Source organism: Archocentrus centrarchus, chromosome 3 (assembly GCF_007364275.1).
Source record: "Archocentrus centrarchus isolate MPI-CPG fArcCen1 chromosome 3, fArcCen1, whole genome shotgun sequence".
Lineage (NCBI taxonomy): Eukaryota > Metazoa > Chordata > Actinopteri > Cichliformes > Cichlidae > Archocentrus > Archocentrus centrarchus.
The window spans coordinates 23,335,575-23,350,485 of NC_044348.1; the positions used below are offsets into that span (position 1 = coordinate 23,335,575).

The 14,911-nt window shown below is 39.6% G+C and overlaps 1 protein-coding gene across 1 annotated transcript; it reads right to left on the reverse strand.

Annotated features, from left to right (window-relative positions):
• Positions 1 to 185: 185 nt before the first annotated feature.
• On the reverse strand, positions 186 to 14,055 carry zdhhc7 (zDHHC palmitoyltransferase 7). Its single transcript, XM_030726474.1, has 8 exons — positions 13,917 to 14,055; positions 12,869 to 12,955; positions 8,439 to 8,789; positions 7,020 to 7,144; positions 6,698 to 6,794; positions 4,796 to 4,877; positions 4,086 to 4,216; positions 186 to 3,571 (listed from the first exon to the last, which is right to left on the reverse strand). Exons 3-8 carry the CDS (start codon positions 8,781 to 8,783, stop codon positions 3,389 to 3,391), a joined length of 963 nt encoding a protein of 320 aa, XP_030582334.1. The 5' UTR covers positions 8,784 to 8,789; positions 12,869 to 12,955; positions 13,917 to 14,055; the 3' UTR covers positions 186 to 3,388.
• Between the last annotated feature and the right edge of the window lie 856 nt (positions 14,056 to 14,911).

The window sequence follows — 14,911 nt, forward strand, 5'->3', positions numbered from 1 at the left end:
CTGAAAGAAGACGATTTGCTTCCTGCATCTGCATCACATATGGATCAAGTACATATACTCCATCAAGTATAATGAAACCAACATCCACATCAAATTCTACCCAACCTCACACTCACTGAACTGCTTCAAGCAGATCAGGAGCATGTGTGTATGTGTACGACAGGCAATAAATACCAACGCATAGCTTTAAATTAATCAGGTTTATTATGTAAAAGTATGACATTAACAATATAAGACATTATAAGATTATGACACAATAAAAAAAAAAAACTTGAATAAAACATTCCATTTATATATTGTTAATAGTAACCTTTATACTTTGTTTATAAAGCTGAAGGACTTTTGTTCTTGAAGAAACATTCTCTGAGGAGTGTAGGAAACAAAACTTTCACTGTTTATGGTGATATTAATGGTAAATCTGTGATCAAACACTGATCCTGTTAAGAATCATTCCTACTACACATTACAAAATGCTCTCTGTTCCTTTATATGCTGTAAAACTCTGCTTTAACTGCCAGCTACTGTGAGGAGGGGGAAAAAAAAGGCTTTGCCAGAATAGTGTTGTATTGGTTTACACATCTTTGCACATTGTTCAACATTCACCTTCCCATGGTGAATGTAGCTTTTTAAGTCATATAGCAGAGAGAAAATATGATTATGGGTCCTTCAGCATTCATTGATTCTGTTACTGTGTGGGAAACAAACAACTTAAGACATTATGACTACAGTTTCTGAGTTTGGTCATGAAACAGGATGTCCTATTGTCAAATACTAGAACACATCAATCTTGCTCAAATGACACCAGTCAACATCAAATGCTTTAACACAGTAATATATGTCAATCTGCAATTACCTCTGTTTTGGTACCTATAACAACTACAACTAAAAGTTTAGCACTGAATTAGTCCTGTTACTTCATGTCCTGCTTTTTATATTTGCTTCTATTCTAATGACAACTGTTTGTTGGACTAGCGGATCTAGTTTTGCCATCATTTTCTGCAACACTTTTTTTTTTTATAGTGGTTGCATGATCAGCAACATATTTATGCATTTGCAAGACTAAACAATGTGAATTTTATTTTCTAGCAAATTTTAAAGGATCTTTCACTCATACAAGTGCCAGACACACCTTGTGCTAAGCTTAACTTTAACAGTTTTCACTGAGCATGTTAGGGACTTGTTGAATGTGCCATGATGTATATAGTGAAAGTAAGATAATATTTAAATAGGAAATATATGCAAACCAGCAGAATACAAATGAGAAATTAGGCCAGCACTAAATAATCCCCTGATATTAATTAGCTTTCAGTGCTGTGACCCTTCTAATGACAGTGCTGTGAAATACCACTCTGACATGTTTTTCAAAACATTACAGCAATAGAGCATCGGATATTATTTAATGTAAACAGTGAACACAGAGTTCCTTGCCTTAACAACCACAGATGAAAACAAACAGCAGTATGTTGTTCAGCAAGCAATAAAATTAGACTTTGAGAGCCTTGACTTGACAATACGTTGATAATACCAGCCTGTGCATCTGTGGACTTGACTTTAAATTCTGAACTGCAGATTCAAAAAGCCACATTCATTCAGTGGCAACAAACTCATTAATTATGCACAGTAAAAGTATGAGAAAGGTTGCCACAAACACTTCCCAAAAAAAAAAAAAAAAAAAAATCACAATATATTTTAACCTAAAAAATAACTTGAATTTATATTTCAAAGGCATGGCAAAGTGTTCTAATAACACTGGGTAAGTGTCTGCTACTGTTCTGCCACTAGAGGGTACAGGTCTGAAACCTCTGGAGCTATAGGAAAAAGGCCTCACAAGCATCTGCTGAGCTCCCCGAGATGGTATTAAAGCTTGTATAGTGAGCCTGGTACCTCAGTCTTTTTCAGCAAAGCACTCTTTTTACGTCTACAAACTGACTTCACAATAGAGCTTTGCACAGTAGATCAGAATGCACTTACAATGAGCCAGAGGAGGTTGTGCTAATGTTTCAAAACCACCTTTTCAACATGTTGTTACACACGGTGGCCAAGAAGCATGCAAAGTGACCACGTCTGAGACCATCTTGAGGGCTTATACAATTGTTTTTCAGGATTTAAATGCTATGAAGACTTATCCAACTGCTTTTGTATATATTAAAATTCCTACTAAACACAGAAGTACCCTCCAGATTTCCACATGAAGGAAAAAAAAAAGCATGAATGAATTAAACAAAGCAACAGTCAGTCTTCAGCCTGACTCCAATATGAAAAGACGGCCTATCAGTTGTCTGGCAGTCACTGATCCTGATTCACCGATTTCAGAAACGTGGAGATGTTGAGCAGCATGTAGGAGTGATGGAATAGGAAACGGATACACATATACAATTGTTATAAAACAGTTTTTTTTTTGCTTTTTTTCTCCCTTTTGTTTTTCTGTCCAAATGAAGACTAGCAGTAGTCATCTCCCGTGAGTCATGGTCAGATGCTGAGGAGTGCTCATGGTGATCAAGCTTCACCAGTTATTTAAAAGGAAAAAAAAAAGGGGGGCGGGGGGACGATTAATTTCTACAAGCCCCAGAAACCTAAACACCTTTAGCCTGGGGAAAAACTACAACAAAGGAGATGAAGAGATAGAAAAAGCCAGCTCCTGGGTAAGAATGAGTAGCTTGTTAAGATGATTAAAGCCTCATTTCCAGGCTAAGATACTGAATGAAGCATTATACATGCAAATTAAGGCAGCACAGTTCAAACTCTGATGTCCACTGTGCTCCATAACCAGGCTTTTTCCTCAAGTGTCATGGAAGTAGTGCATGTCCTTGACTGTAATTCCCTTGTCAGTGGTTTTCATGTCTGGGCCCAACACAAATGCTTCAAGCACTTTCCATTTTGATCCACTCGTGTGGCTTCAGTGATGATGAAAGATATGTTGCTGATCCACGCTTCAAAAAATTCAAAGACTTTTATTGAATCTCATGTGCACAGCAAAGAAAACGTACTCCAAGTTGTGTCCTAAGGTGCATTAGTTGAGTTCAATCAGCATCTTGGATGGTGGGTAATAAAAGACTCACTTCAGTTACATACTGCATGCGTTACAACACAAACCAAATTGCTGCTCATGTTGCCAAAAAAAAAAAAAAAATTCCAGTTGTTCAGCTGACTTGTGCGAAGCAAGTGTTGGATCCACATCAGCATGTGAAAGACAACACAGACTTTCAGTAGTGATTGCGATACACTCTGGTCCCACTGCTGCAGCATGTCTCATCACCTACTTGAGCAGAATAGCCTCAGGTAGAAGAGGTTCATCTTAGCCCCAGTCAAAGAGGGCATAAAAGAAATCCTTTTTTCTCCCCCCCAAACACGGTCAGGTGTTGGTGAGCTACATTAACCTGCAGTCTACTCAGACAGAAAACTCAGACCCGCCACGGCGACCGTGGGTCAACAGCAAAAGGCGTCGCAGACGGAGGCCTGTGAACGGATTGCACCACAGCAGAGATGGCGGACCCCCAAATACAGCTTTCATTCCGTCCCATCTCACGCGCCGCTCCCAAGTGGGCTTCTCATTTTTAAGACGTTCAATTTCCTGCAACACATTCAAACCCATCGGTACATGAATGATTTCTCATTAATTTAACCGTTTATTTCCTTTGGCCCATTAGCATGCTATCATAAATGTTTACACAGAGAATTAGTACTAAAGATATTACACATTAAATATACTTGCATACCCAAAGGCATTTAATACAATGCTCCTGCAACGTTTGAACAAATCACCATAAATATTTTTTCAATACCCTTTCAGACTCTTTCAGAAAAAAAAAAATCCTAATAATAAACCTTAATAAATAAAAGTATGCCTGAACAATGTCTAAATTGTTTATTTTATAAACAGGCTATCATATGAGCTGGGTATACAACTTGTGCTTTTCTTTGCCACACATTACACATTCCTCAGTGAGTGATATGAAACTGTGACAACTTCACAAAATTAATCTTATTGGCTGAGACTTATTTCTTGGCCTTACTCACACCATCTGCACATTTAATCCCTCCCTTGCTGACAGGAACAAAGCTTGTGTGGCGCAGTAAATACTGACCGTCTCATCGTTGCAGATGGAGTGGATCTGCGTACCAAACATTACAGCTGTGAAAGTGAGGAAGAGGATGGCTTCGAGACAGAGGAAGATCAGCAGCAGCACAGACACCCCTGGAGAGAATTCGCTGCACTCTGGTCAGAGGAACAAAGTTAGAGGTTTTAGAATGCACCGAACAACTAATTAAAACATAATATAAAATACCAACCAAAGAACAACACATTTAAAGAGGACAGATTCTAAAAAGGTACATTTCTTCCCTTTGAGGGTTTAAAAGTTAGGATAAGTCACTGAACACTGTTAAAATACTCCATCTACTTCAATGCTCAAATACAGGGCTTTGACTTGGTACAATGTATTTTCTTGTGAGGTCAGAGTATCATCCTGTAGAGAGCAGCAGAAGCTAGGGTTTGAAGAATGAAATATTATCTTCATTTTCTGGTTCACTCTTACAGACAGACCCACAAGGGAGCGGGAAATGATGGATGACAGCTCAATGATGACTTTGCTGCACAACTCCAATGACTTGTGCAGAGCAGCTGTTTTAACAACAGGATAAAAATCTCTTTCATTTCCATACTCTGCCTCCCTTCTTCATGTCTCTAAGGAATTTCAACCACTTGTATAAATAGCTGCATTTCTGTCTTAAACTACACGTCTTTGACATGCTGTGTTCATATTTTTGATTCAAATTTATGTTAGAGAGGCCTTACCATTCCACTGATGTTTAATACATGTGAAGAAGTGCATGCCACTGAGGCCCAGGGCATGGGCAGAAATCAACGATATGTACATCTGTGGAGAAAAAAGTCACATACAGAAAACTAAGATAAGCAGTTCCACTCATATCCCAGCAGTTAACTGGCATACACTGCAGTAATTATAGCTTTTGCCTATGAATTTCACATTCAGTCAAATTTTAGTATTTTGACTTTAAAAAAACAAAACAAAACTTTCTATTTTAAGTGCACCTCTATTTTTACAGATAACTTCTCCATGGCAAACTGAAATGAAAGTCAGCTAAACATTTTACTCACACAGATGAAATTGTACTGCTCAACCATATATGACAGATTTATTTTTCTGTCCTCAAAAAAGTTCTAGTCAGCACATGAAACCAGAAAGAAGTGCTGATGTTGTCAAGAGAATCACATATGACCATGAAAGCACATTTAATGTTGTCCTGCTCCTGCTGAGCAGTGCAGCTCTGCTGAGCTGAGCTGTGAACCTCAGCTGCTTATTTGAACACGAAAATGATGCAAATAGGAAGACTTTTGTGATATCTGCTCTTTATTACAATATAAAATGATGTAATTTAAATATACTATATTACCAAAAGTATTCATTCTTCTGCCTTCACATGCATATGAAATTGAGTGACATCCCATTCTTAATCCAGAGGGTGTAATATGATGTCAGCCCTGGGAAGGCTTTCCACAAAGTATAGAAGTGTGTTTATGGGAAGTTTTGACCATTATTCCAGAAGCACATTTGGGAGGTCAGACACTGATGTTGGATGAGAAGGCCTGGCTCGCAGTCTCCGCTCTAACTCATCCTAAAGGTGTTCTATCGGGTTGAGGTCAGGACTCTGTGCAGGCCAGTCAAGTTCTTCCACACCAAACTCAGTCATCCATGTCTTTAAAGACATTCCTATGGAACAGGAAGAGTCCATCCCCAAACTGTCCTTAAAGGTTGGGAGCATGAAATTGTCCAAAATGTCTTGGTATGCTGAAGCATGAAGAGTTCTTTTCACTGGAACTAAGGGGCTGAGCCCAACTTATGAAAGACAACCCCCCCCCAAACTTTACACTTGGCACAATACAGTCACAAAAATACCGTTCTCCTGGCAACTGCCAAACCCAGACCCGTCCATCGGATTGCCAGATGGAGAAGCGTGATTTGTCACTCTAGAGAACACGTCTCTATTGCTCAGTGGTGGCGTGCTTTACACCACTACATCCGATGCGCTGCATTGCGCTTGGTGATGCAAGTCTTGGACGAAGTTGCTTGGCCATGGAAACGCATTCCACGAACCTCTCAAGCACTGTTCTTGAGCTAATATGAAGGCCACATGAAGTTTGGAGGTCTGTAGTGATTGACTCTACTAAAAGTTGGCAACCTCTGCGCAGTATATGCCTCCGCTGACCCCGTGCTATGATTTTACGTGGCCTACCACTTCGTGGTTCAGTTGCTGTTGTTCCTAATCATTTCTAATTTGTTATAATACCACTAACAGTTGACTTTTGAGTATTTAGTAGTGATTAAATTTCATGACTGGGCTTGTTGCAGAGGTAGCATCAAGTACCATGCTGGAATTTACTGAGCTCCTGAGAGCGACCCATTCTTTCACAAATGTTTGCAGAAGAAGTCTGCGTGCCTAGGTGCTTGATTTTATACACCACGGAAGTGATTGGAACACCTGAATTGAATGATATGGATGGGTGAGTGAATACTTTTAGCAATACAGTGTTTTTACAAGCTTAAAATTAAAAAGAGTAAAAAAAAAGCACTTTTCCAAGAGTATTTAAAACAGTATTTCCATGTAAAATAAGCAATTGTAATTGCTTAGCAAGTTTAATAAACAGATTAGCTCATGACTACTACTGTGTACTTACAGTGAAAAGAACAAAGAATCTCTGGTTCTTTTCTCCCACACAGTTATTGACCCAGGGACAGTGATGATCCATCTTCCTGATGCATCGTTTACAAATACTGCAAGCAGGAGAAAGGTTATGGAGAGTTTAATGCATGACAGACTGCTAATGCAAATGTCATCAACTACCCTGTTCTTCTTTGTACAAAATATGTTTTTAAGATATATTTTGACTGCTACAGCACGCCTGAATGCACACTATGAAGACACAGAGTCTGAAGGTGCTGCTTTTCTGTTTACATGCTCATGCTCTGCCTACTGTGTATGCATGGTGTTAGACTGACCTGCAGTGGTGTGCCCTCTCAGGCTTGATGCTACAGCACTTTGGGCACTTGTAGATGACCTCGCCAGGCTTCAGCTGCAAGCTCTCCATATATTCCTTTGTTGCATTGCCCTTGGGAACTGCACCCTAAGAAATAGGGCAGAGAGAATGTCAGGGTCTTACAGAAGTCAAGCATGTGTCTTTGTGTATACACCAATTCAAACACTGTTCTTAACATCTCTAGGCTGTGGGGAGAAAACCAAAAAGCACACATCATCTGCTTGTATACACTGTTCTAATAATTAATCTTAAGAACCCAAAATGGCAGTGACCTGATTGAGCCACAATCAAGTGTAACTCCCACTAAGACTGAAATGCACAGATAAAACTAAAAAGTATACAGTAATCCCTCACTTATTGCGGGTGTTACGTTCCAGGACCACCTGCGATAAGTGAAAATCCGCGAAGTAGGGACGCTATATTTATTTTAATACTTTATTTTATTTATTTTAATAGTTATACACTATTTTAAGTTTTTATAAACCTTCCCCACACCCTTATACACCAAATATATACATTACTGTACAACACGTACTACGCATGTGAAGAATGAGTACCGCAAAACCCAGCGAAACAGCGAAAATACCGCAATAAATATTTTACACAAATACTGATTGAAAACCCGCGAAACAGCGAGTCCGCGAAAAGCGAACCGCGAAGTAGCGAGGGATTACTGTAGCCCATATTCCAGTTTATACACTACAGCATACACTTCTGTGTATTATTAGGTAGATTTAAATTGAGCATTTGTTCAGGGAGGGCCACTGGGCTGGAAGCAGCAGTGGGGCTGTCATCACACATTTAGTTTCTTTGAGTCAGAATCAGTCGACATTTCAACACCAGCGCTAACAGTATTTGATGTACAATCCCCCGACACATGACTTGGCTGTATTTAACCTAGTTGCCAAGTATTAGTAGCAAAGTCAGTTGCAAACCAAATTAAAAGTTTAACATTTTGTTCAAAAACCTCAAATACTCTTAACAGATTAGAGTAACATGCCGACAGAAATTCAGACTCAGTTTTGAAAGCTAAACTGTGCAGCTTTCACGCACAGGATCCCCTCGCACACTACCCACAAGCTTAGTGTCCCAGATTACATCAGTGAGTGACTCCAAGTATCACTATGGCAGTGCTTTCTGCTCATGCTGTACCTTTCACTGTCAAAACGTCTACCACAGTAAGACTTCTCTATACAAAATCTGGACATGATTTCATTGACAAAACACCAAACACTTATTTTGCTAACAAAATTAAATCAGGTTCTCTTTATTATTTGTAGTGTAGTATTTGCAAAGACAAATAAATACTACGTCAAACTTAAGCTCTTTGACTTTCAGTGACCTTTGTCTTTCCCACCCTTACTGTAATTAGCATCCTTACCGGGTCGGTCAACATGGTGCGCAGGTGCGAGGCCAATGCAAGCACAGCCAGTGAGTTGAAGGCAGCTCCGTTCAGCAGCGAGTACCAGAAATTCTTTGCGGGCAAAAGCATGACGAAGTTCACAACAAATTCAGCGTACAGCACTAGGAACCAGGTCATGGTTGCACACACCATACCACAGCTGTCCTGAATAAACCACAGTGTGCGGTTCCCTGCTGTGTGACCCACGTGGGGACCTCCAACCATCACTCCAGCTGCAAGGCTACCTGTCTCAACATCTGCACCTGCTGACAGCAGGGGATGGTGCTGCTCCATATCTCGTAGTCTGTGGTTTGAAGACTGCATCTTGCCCTAGTAAACGGAGAAACATTTGAATTAGGTAGCAGTAACAGTAGCTATTTCTAATTAATCACAAATACTGTGTATGCTAGAAACAATACATCAAACAGACAGATAGATAAAATGTAGGAATATATTGTAATATAATTAGTTTTTAATCAAAGTCAAGAGGTCTATGCATAACATCCAACAAGAACAGAAGATGCAGGTAAATCATGAAAATCTGATCTGAGTAAAAGTAACTGACAAAGTGATTAAGAGAGAGAGACTACAACTTAACCTTAGGACTAGAAGTGATTATAACTAGTGACCAGAGTGCTTTCCAAAATCATTTGAAATAATAATGAGGATAATCTCTTAATATTTTATGACAATCTGGCTAGTGGCAATTCAGACATCTTTAAACATTCAGTCAAAGTTTTGGACAAATGTTTGACGCCAGTTGACATAACTGGAGCAAAGTAAATGTATGATCAATGTGGTTCAACCTTGGACTCAACCCCCCTCAAAGCTCAGGGCCTTTTGAGCCTATCGGCTGGTATCAACAAGAGGCATGATTCATTGGAGCACTCGTCAAGGTCACAGGGAAACATTCAGGACCAGCTGGGGAAACTATGTCCACGGCTTCAGGATAAATCAATGGCTATTCTAGTCCCTTTACGAAACTGATCCTGCAGCTGAGCTACATGTGCAGGAAAAATAAAGGCTAATAATAATCTGTGGGCCTATTTTCCCTTTGGCTTGCAGGCTTCATATTCTAACACAGACAAAGCAAAACAATATAACAAAGCTGTTTTAATATAAATATTTAGTATTAAAAATGTAAAAAAATAAATACAAAATTATATTATGTTTCTTATTGGCATAACACATAACGCATGAATGAGCAGATGAAGTTGTACTGAGACACAGGGACAGCAGGGAAAGGAGAAAGTTGAACGACTGTAAATGACACCAGTATGCAGTAGCCTAATGACTCTTATACTGGGGTGTTGTGAGACTAGTGCAAATAAATTGGCTGAATAAAAGAATGACACCCAGGAATGCATTTATTAATTTAAAATTAATATCTGATCAGTACTGAGTATTGGCAGATACCCAAAGCCAAATGGAAGCTGGAAAAAGTTGGATCGGACCATCTGTAGTTCATATGGATGTCTTTTTCACTTACACATATGAAGAGAAGCAGAGAAGATACAGGTGAAGTGAAGACAAGCATTAACTCTTGTAAAACAAAAGACAGACACACATTTCAAAGGGAGAAGGGGAACAATGACCAGACAATGTCCAGTTTTGACCAAAAAAATAGAACAAAACTAAATAAAGCTAAAAAGGAGAGAAGCAGGTAGGAAAAAAGTGCTGTCACTGTTGCCCCTGCTAACCTAAAGTGAAAGATGCAGCTTGAAAAACAACCTTACATAAAGTTTTGCTCAAAGTACCCCACCAATCATACACTGTTTGTTCAATACCATGCTAAAAAGCTGACTTAAGGTGTATAGTAGAGGTGCTTTTTGAATATATTGAACTCTGATGTAGTGTGTAGCAGAAATTTACTGCCTCCTTTTAGTAAGCATTTAAATAAAAGGAGACAATTCCAGTGAGATGAGGTGGTGCAGAGCTAAGCCATCAGTCTTCTGCTGACTTTATAATCACGCTGTCTTTTGAATACCCCAGTGATATTTGTGTGCACTTACATCCAATACCTTTGGATGACAGTGACTTTTACCGAAGTTGCAGTAAGAGGTTTTTACCCTGCAGTGCTGAAAACTGCTTTCCTGGCAGCCAGAAAACAGACATCCTCTCTTTCTCTTTCAGAGTCCAGTTCAGGCCCCAAGTGATTTCATGGTAACCGATTCAAAGTAATAGAGGTATTCTGTAAAAACTGTGTCCCAGGGTGACAATCCTCTAATGCATGTCTCACAGTCTGTGTGGACTGTCTGTACTGTTATACAAAGGTAAGTGCTGGATAACATAAATTCTTCCAAACACTCTATGTGGATAAGCCTTAAGACATACAAACTTGTAAGATTCAGCTTGTTTAAACTGGTTCAGAACCTAACTGTGGTGAAACTTTACATCACATCTCTGAGCAGCACTCAAATTTAGTTGGTTAAAGGCTTCTCCGGCTGACACGCTGCTTCAAATTTTCCCAGAAATCATCACTGACAGTGATCTCTGCTTTAATATGCCTTAGCCACAGATATGCTTGCCTGAAACACTATAACAAAGGCTGGCCTTTGATCCAATCCTTACTATTATAACTTTGTTTTTAAAGGATAGTACAGACCTGCCTGGTAATATCATGCCCTTTATGAGACACACTACTTATGATGAAGTGATGTTTTTGAAGTACAAATTGCGGAAAGGAATCATGATTTTTCAGTGGGCAATAAAAGGTTTTTTTAAAGCCCAGAAATCAAAACAGCTTATTAATTGGTGGGTTTTTTTTTTTCCACTGAAGAATTATATTTTTATTCATCAGAAATAACAGAAAAATGTATAGACTTCAGTGAACACAGGCTTACTGCCTTTATTGTACACAGACCAACTGATATGCACAGTCACCCAGAAAAGGCTCAATCTGAGCCAGGAAGATCTCTGATTCAGGAAATGCAAATTAAACTCATAAATTTCTGTAAATGTGCTATACTGCTTGTCCCTGTAAATTAATTTTATACCTGATTACTGTGTTCCAGATTTTAAAAAGAACTGCACGTCTGATCCTTTTTTTTTTTGCATGTGATGACTATTTCTCTTCTCAGTTTCTACACACCCATACTCCATCTAGACAGGTGTTTTAACTTAAGTTGCCTACACAGACCACTCTACATAACGTAAATCTCCAAGTGTATTTGTTCTATAATGTGCAAAATAACAAAACAAAGGATATCACAGAATAAAAATAATAAATTGTCAACAAAGCTTCAGTTATGAGATGAGTGTGAATTATTGCACATGTATAGGCAGACTTAAGTAAAGCATTGTATTCGCTGACAATGCTATTTCATGTATCAAAGTTGAGCTACTGTTTCCCATCCATTTGTGATGTATCAGAAACAGATAGTGACTGTCTAACTCGTATACCTGCTTCACTTTAATTAATCACAATGATAGGAAAAACTGTTTATGCCGCTTGATGAATACAATGAAGTAAAGCTGCTCAATCACTCACAGTCAACTTGAGTTGTGAAAAGAATAACTCACTGCATATGCACAACAGCATAGGCAACCTCACATTTGTTGGTTACACTGAAGTTTGACACAAAGCATATGCTATCCGGACAACAGGGCAGGTGAATAGAAAAGAATGCCAGCAGTGCCAGAAGCCTGTTAAACCAAAAAAACAAAAACAAAAAACAAAAATAAAAGCACTGTGCTAAAGAGGGCAAAAAAATGCCCTCGCTAGTTTAAGAAGTATTGATTTTTCCATTGTCAATAAAGAGGAGGTCCATTAAAGCTACAGCAGCTGCTTGTCCAGCTGTCTGCCCTTCCCAGTCAGAGGGCACAACACAAGAGCCACCACCTGTCCTCTCCCCGACTCTTCTTATCTCTCATCTTCTCCTCTCTGTAACCAGCATCCACCCAAATGTCATCCTGCCCGAATCACTTTACGGGAGGTCACTCTAGTCCTGAATCATTGCATAGCAATAGGAGTGTAACAATTCCAGAACAGAGACCAAGACCACAATGAAAATGCCCTCAATATCATTTCATAGTGCCATCTTCCTGTACCATGATACCCATGTGAAGTAGTTAATGCCTGTTTAAAACAGGTATATCAGCTGGCCTGTGCAGCATTCACTATCACAGGTCAGGTGTCTTTAAACAGTGAAAATACAGACAGCTAATTACCTGTCTGTATTCTTCAACCAGTTTGCAAACGAATCAAGGAAATACTTTCTACTAATTGGTTCTCTGACACTAAGAGTCTCCCTAGAGGGCTTTTCAGCAGCCAAAATCAAGAAGTGGAATGCAACTTTTCCAGGTTTTGCATAAGAGACTAACAAGTGACACAAACTGCTTCTTCTGTTTGCTCTTGTTATACACTCAGCCATGAAAACCAAAGACCTACATGTTGGGAGCCAACATACCTAATATTTTCCAACTTCACAACAGCATGCTGTGGTGTTTACCTCCTGGACCAGCATTCAGAATGAAATATACATGTGGGCTGCCACCTGAAAAAAAGACAAAAACACACAAATATTTGTTCACTTTCCACTTTATTGGGTTCAAATGACTGAATTTAAACAGTCTAAAGCTCAGTGATGGATTGTACTTTCATGAGTAAAATTAAATCCAAATTCCTTTTTTGTGACAGTGATCAACATATTACAGATTGCTGAGATAATTTCTATCAGTCAGTTTGTATGACACTTAATTCCTATCCAGCTGAATGACAATATGTGCCATCTATGATTTTACAACTAACTCCCCTTTTACTTCCAGGCTAGTTTTTACTGAGGCTAGTCACAGCGGTGAGGTGAGACTGTAAATATTTTTCAATAGGAATTTTCCGAGGTGGTCACTCAGTCCTTCTCAAAGTGTTTGGATCAGCTCTATGTTTTCAAACTGTAGCAACAATACTGAAATAAACATATTGATATATACGAAAAAAATCACAATCAGCTCCTCCAGATCGTTGTAAAAAAATTAACCACTCTTAAACTACACTCTTTTACCAACTAAACTAAAATGTAAATTACTTTTTTTCTGGCGTTTCTGGTGTATCAGGGGTCTTAGGCGACTCAGCCACTGAATCAAATCAACAGATTGTTTGTTAGGTTATAACTGATTAGACCACAAACCACCACCTTCTCATTTATCATCCGCCATCAGTGGAACTGGTCGTACTAGTAAAGCTATCATTGACAATCAACCAGCTAAAAGCATCGGCTGGGGTCGATCTTCACATCTGCAATAACTGTACAAGTCGTGACTGAAACTGATCACTTCAACACACACACACGCGCACGCCAGCACGCACCACTAGCCTGACAGTTCACATGCAACCGGGCTGGCTGGTATATCTCGCTTGCTATCGAGCCACTAAAATAAGCTAACACCGCTAGCATGCTAACACTATGCGAATGACGGGTAAGAAAACAAAACCTCTGGAGTGACAGATAAATTACAAACCTTAAAATTCCTCATATATTTTCCTGAGAACTCTTTCTCAATACATTTCGGCGCAGCGTTTGAGCTGAGCTCTAACCCTCAAAGCAGCTGTATCTGCAGCAAGCGATACATCGTTTTAACGACGAGCTGAAAGCGACCAGTAACGACAGAGCTTCCGGGATTCGCTTCGGGTTTGTCCGGTAACTCTCGTGAATTTTCGCCCAATAATATTTGGTTAAATATCTCCACCCTATGGTTTATGACAGAATTGCACCTACAAAACTGCGATATTATGAGTTCTCCACTAGTGGGCGATATTGGCCAATCGGAGCAAACAATAACCCTAAGTGAACTTGGGTTGATAAAGCTAATCTCAGCTACATTCATGTTTCAGATCACACACACACACACACACACACACACATGCAGCGTGCTCACTTTCACCTGGATGGTACTAGTGGCATGGTGAGAATCATGTTTTTTGATTTTTCTAGTGCCTTTAATACCATCCAACCACCACTACTGAGTGAGAAGCTGCTCAAGATGGGTGTCACCATTTCTGCTGTCTCCTGGATTGCTGACTGTCAGACAGGCCTCAGTTTGTACAGCTGGGGGGAACCCTGTCTGATGTGGTGGTTAGCCATGCTGGGGCACCACAGGGGACAATTCTATCTCCATTCCTGTTTAACTTGTACACCTCAGATTTCCAGTACAACAGTGAAACATGCCACCTGCAGAAGTTCTCTGATGACACTGCAGTGGTTGGGTGTATTAAGTGTGGGCAGAAGTCAGAGTACAGGGAGCTGGTGAGGAGCTTTATAGAGTGGTCCAGCAGAAAACACCTCCTTCTCAATGTCAGCAAGACAAAAGAGATGGTCGTTGACTTCCGAAGGAATAAAACTGTGACTAAGCCCATTAACATCTTGGGAGAGGACGTGGAAACAGTGGACAGCTACAGGTACCTGGGTGTTCACCTGAATGATAGACTGGACTGGAGGACCAACAGTGATGCTGTG

Bases quoted from the DNA above. Each gene is read 5' to 3' on its own strand.
- zdhhc7 (XM_030726474.1), bottom strand. From the start codon at position 8,783: ATGCAGTCTTCAAACCACAGACTACGAGATATGGAGCAGCACCATCCC. The intron at 6,795-7,019 runs GTCAGTCTAACA...TCCTGCTTGCAG, and splicing joins GAGAGGGCACACCACTGCAG to TATTTGTAAACGATGCATCA. The intron at 4,217-4,795 runs GTAAGGCCTCTC...TCCTCTGACCAG, and splicing joins TATTAAACATCAGTGGAATG to AGTGCAGCGAATTCTCTCCA.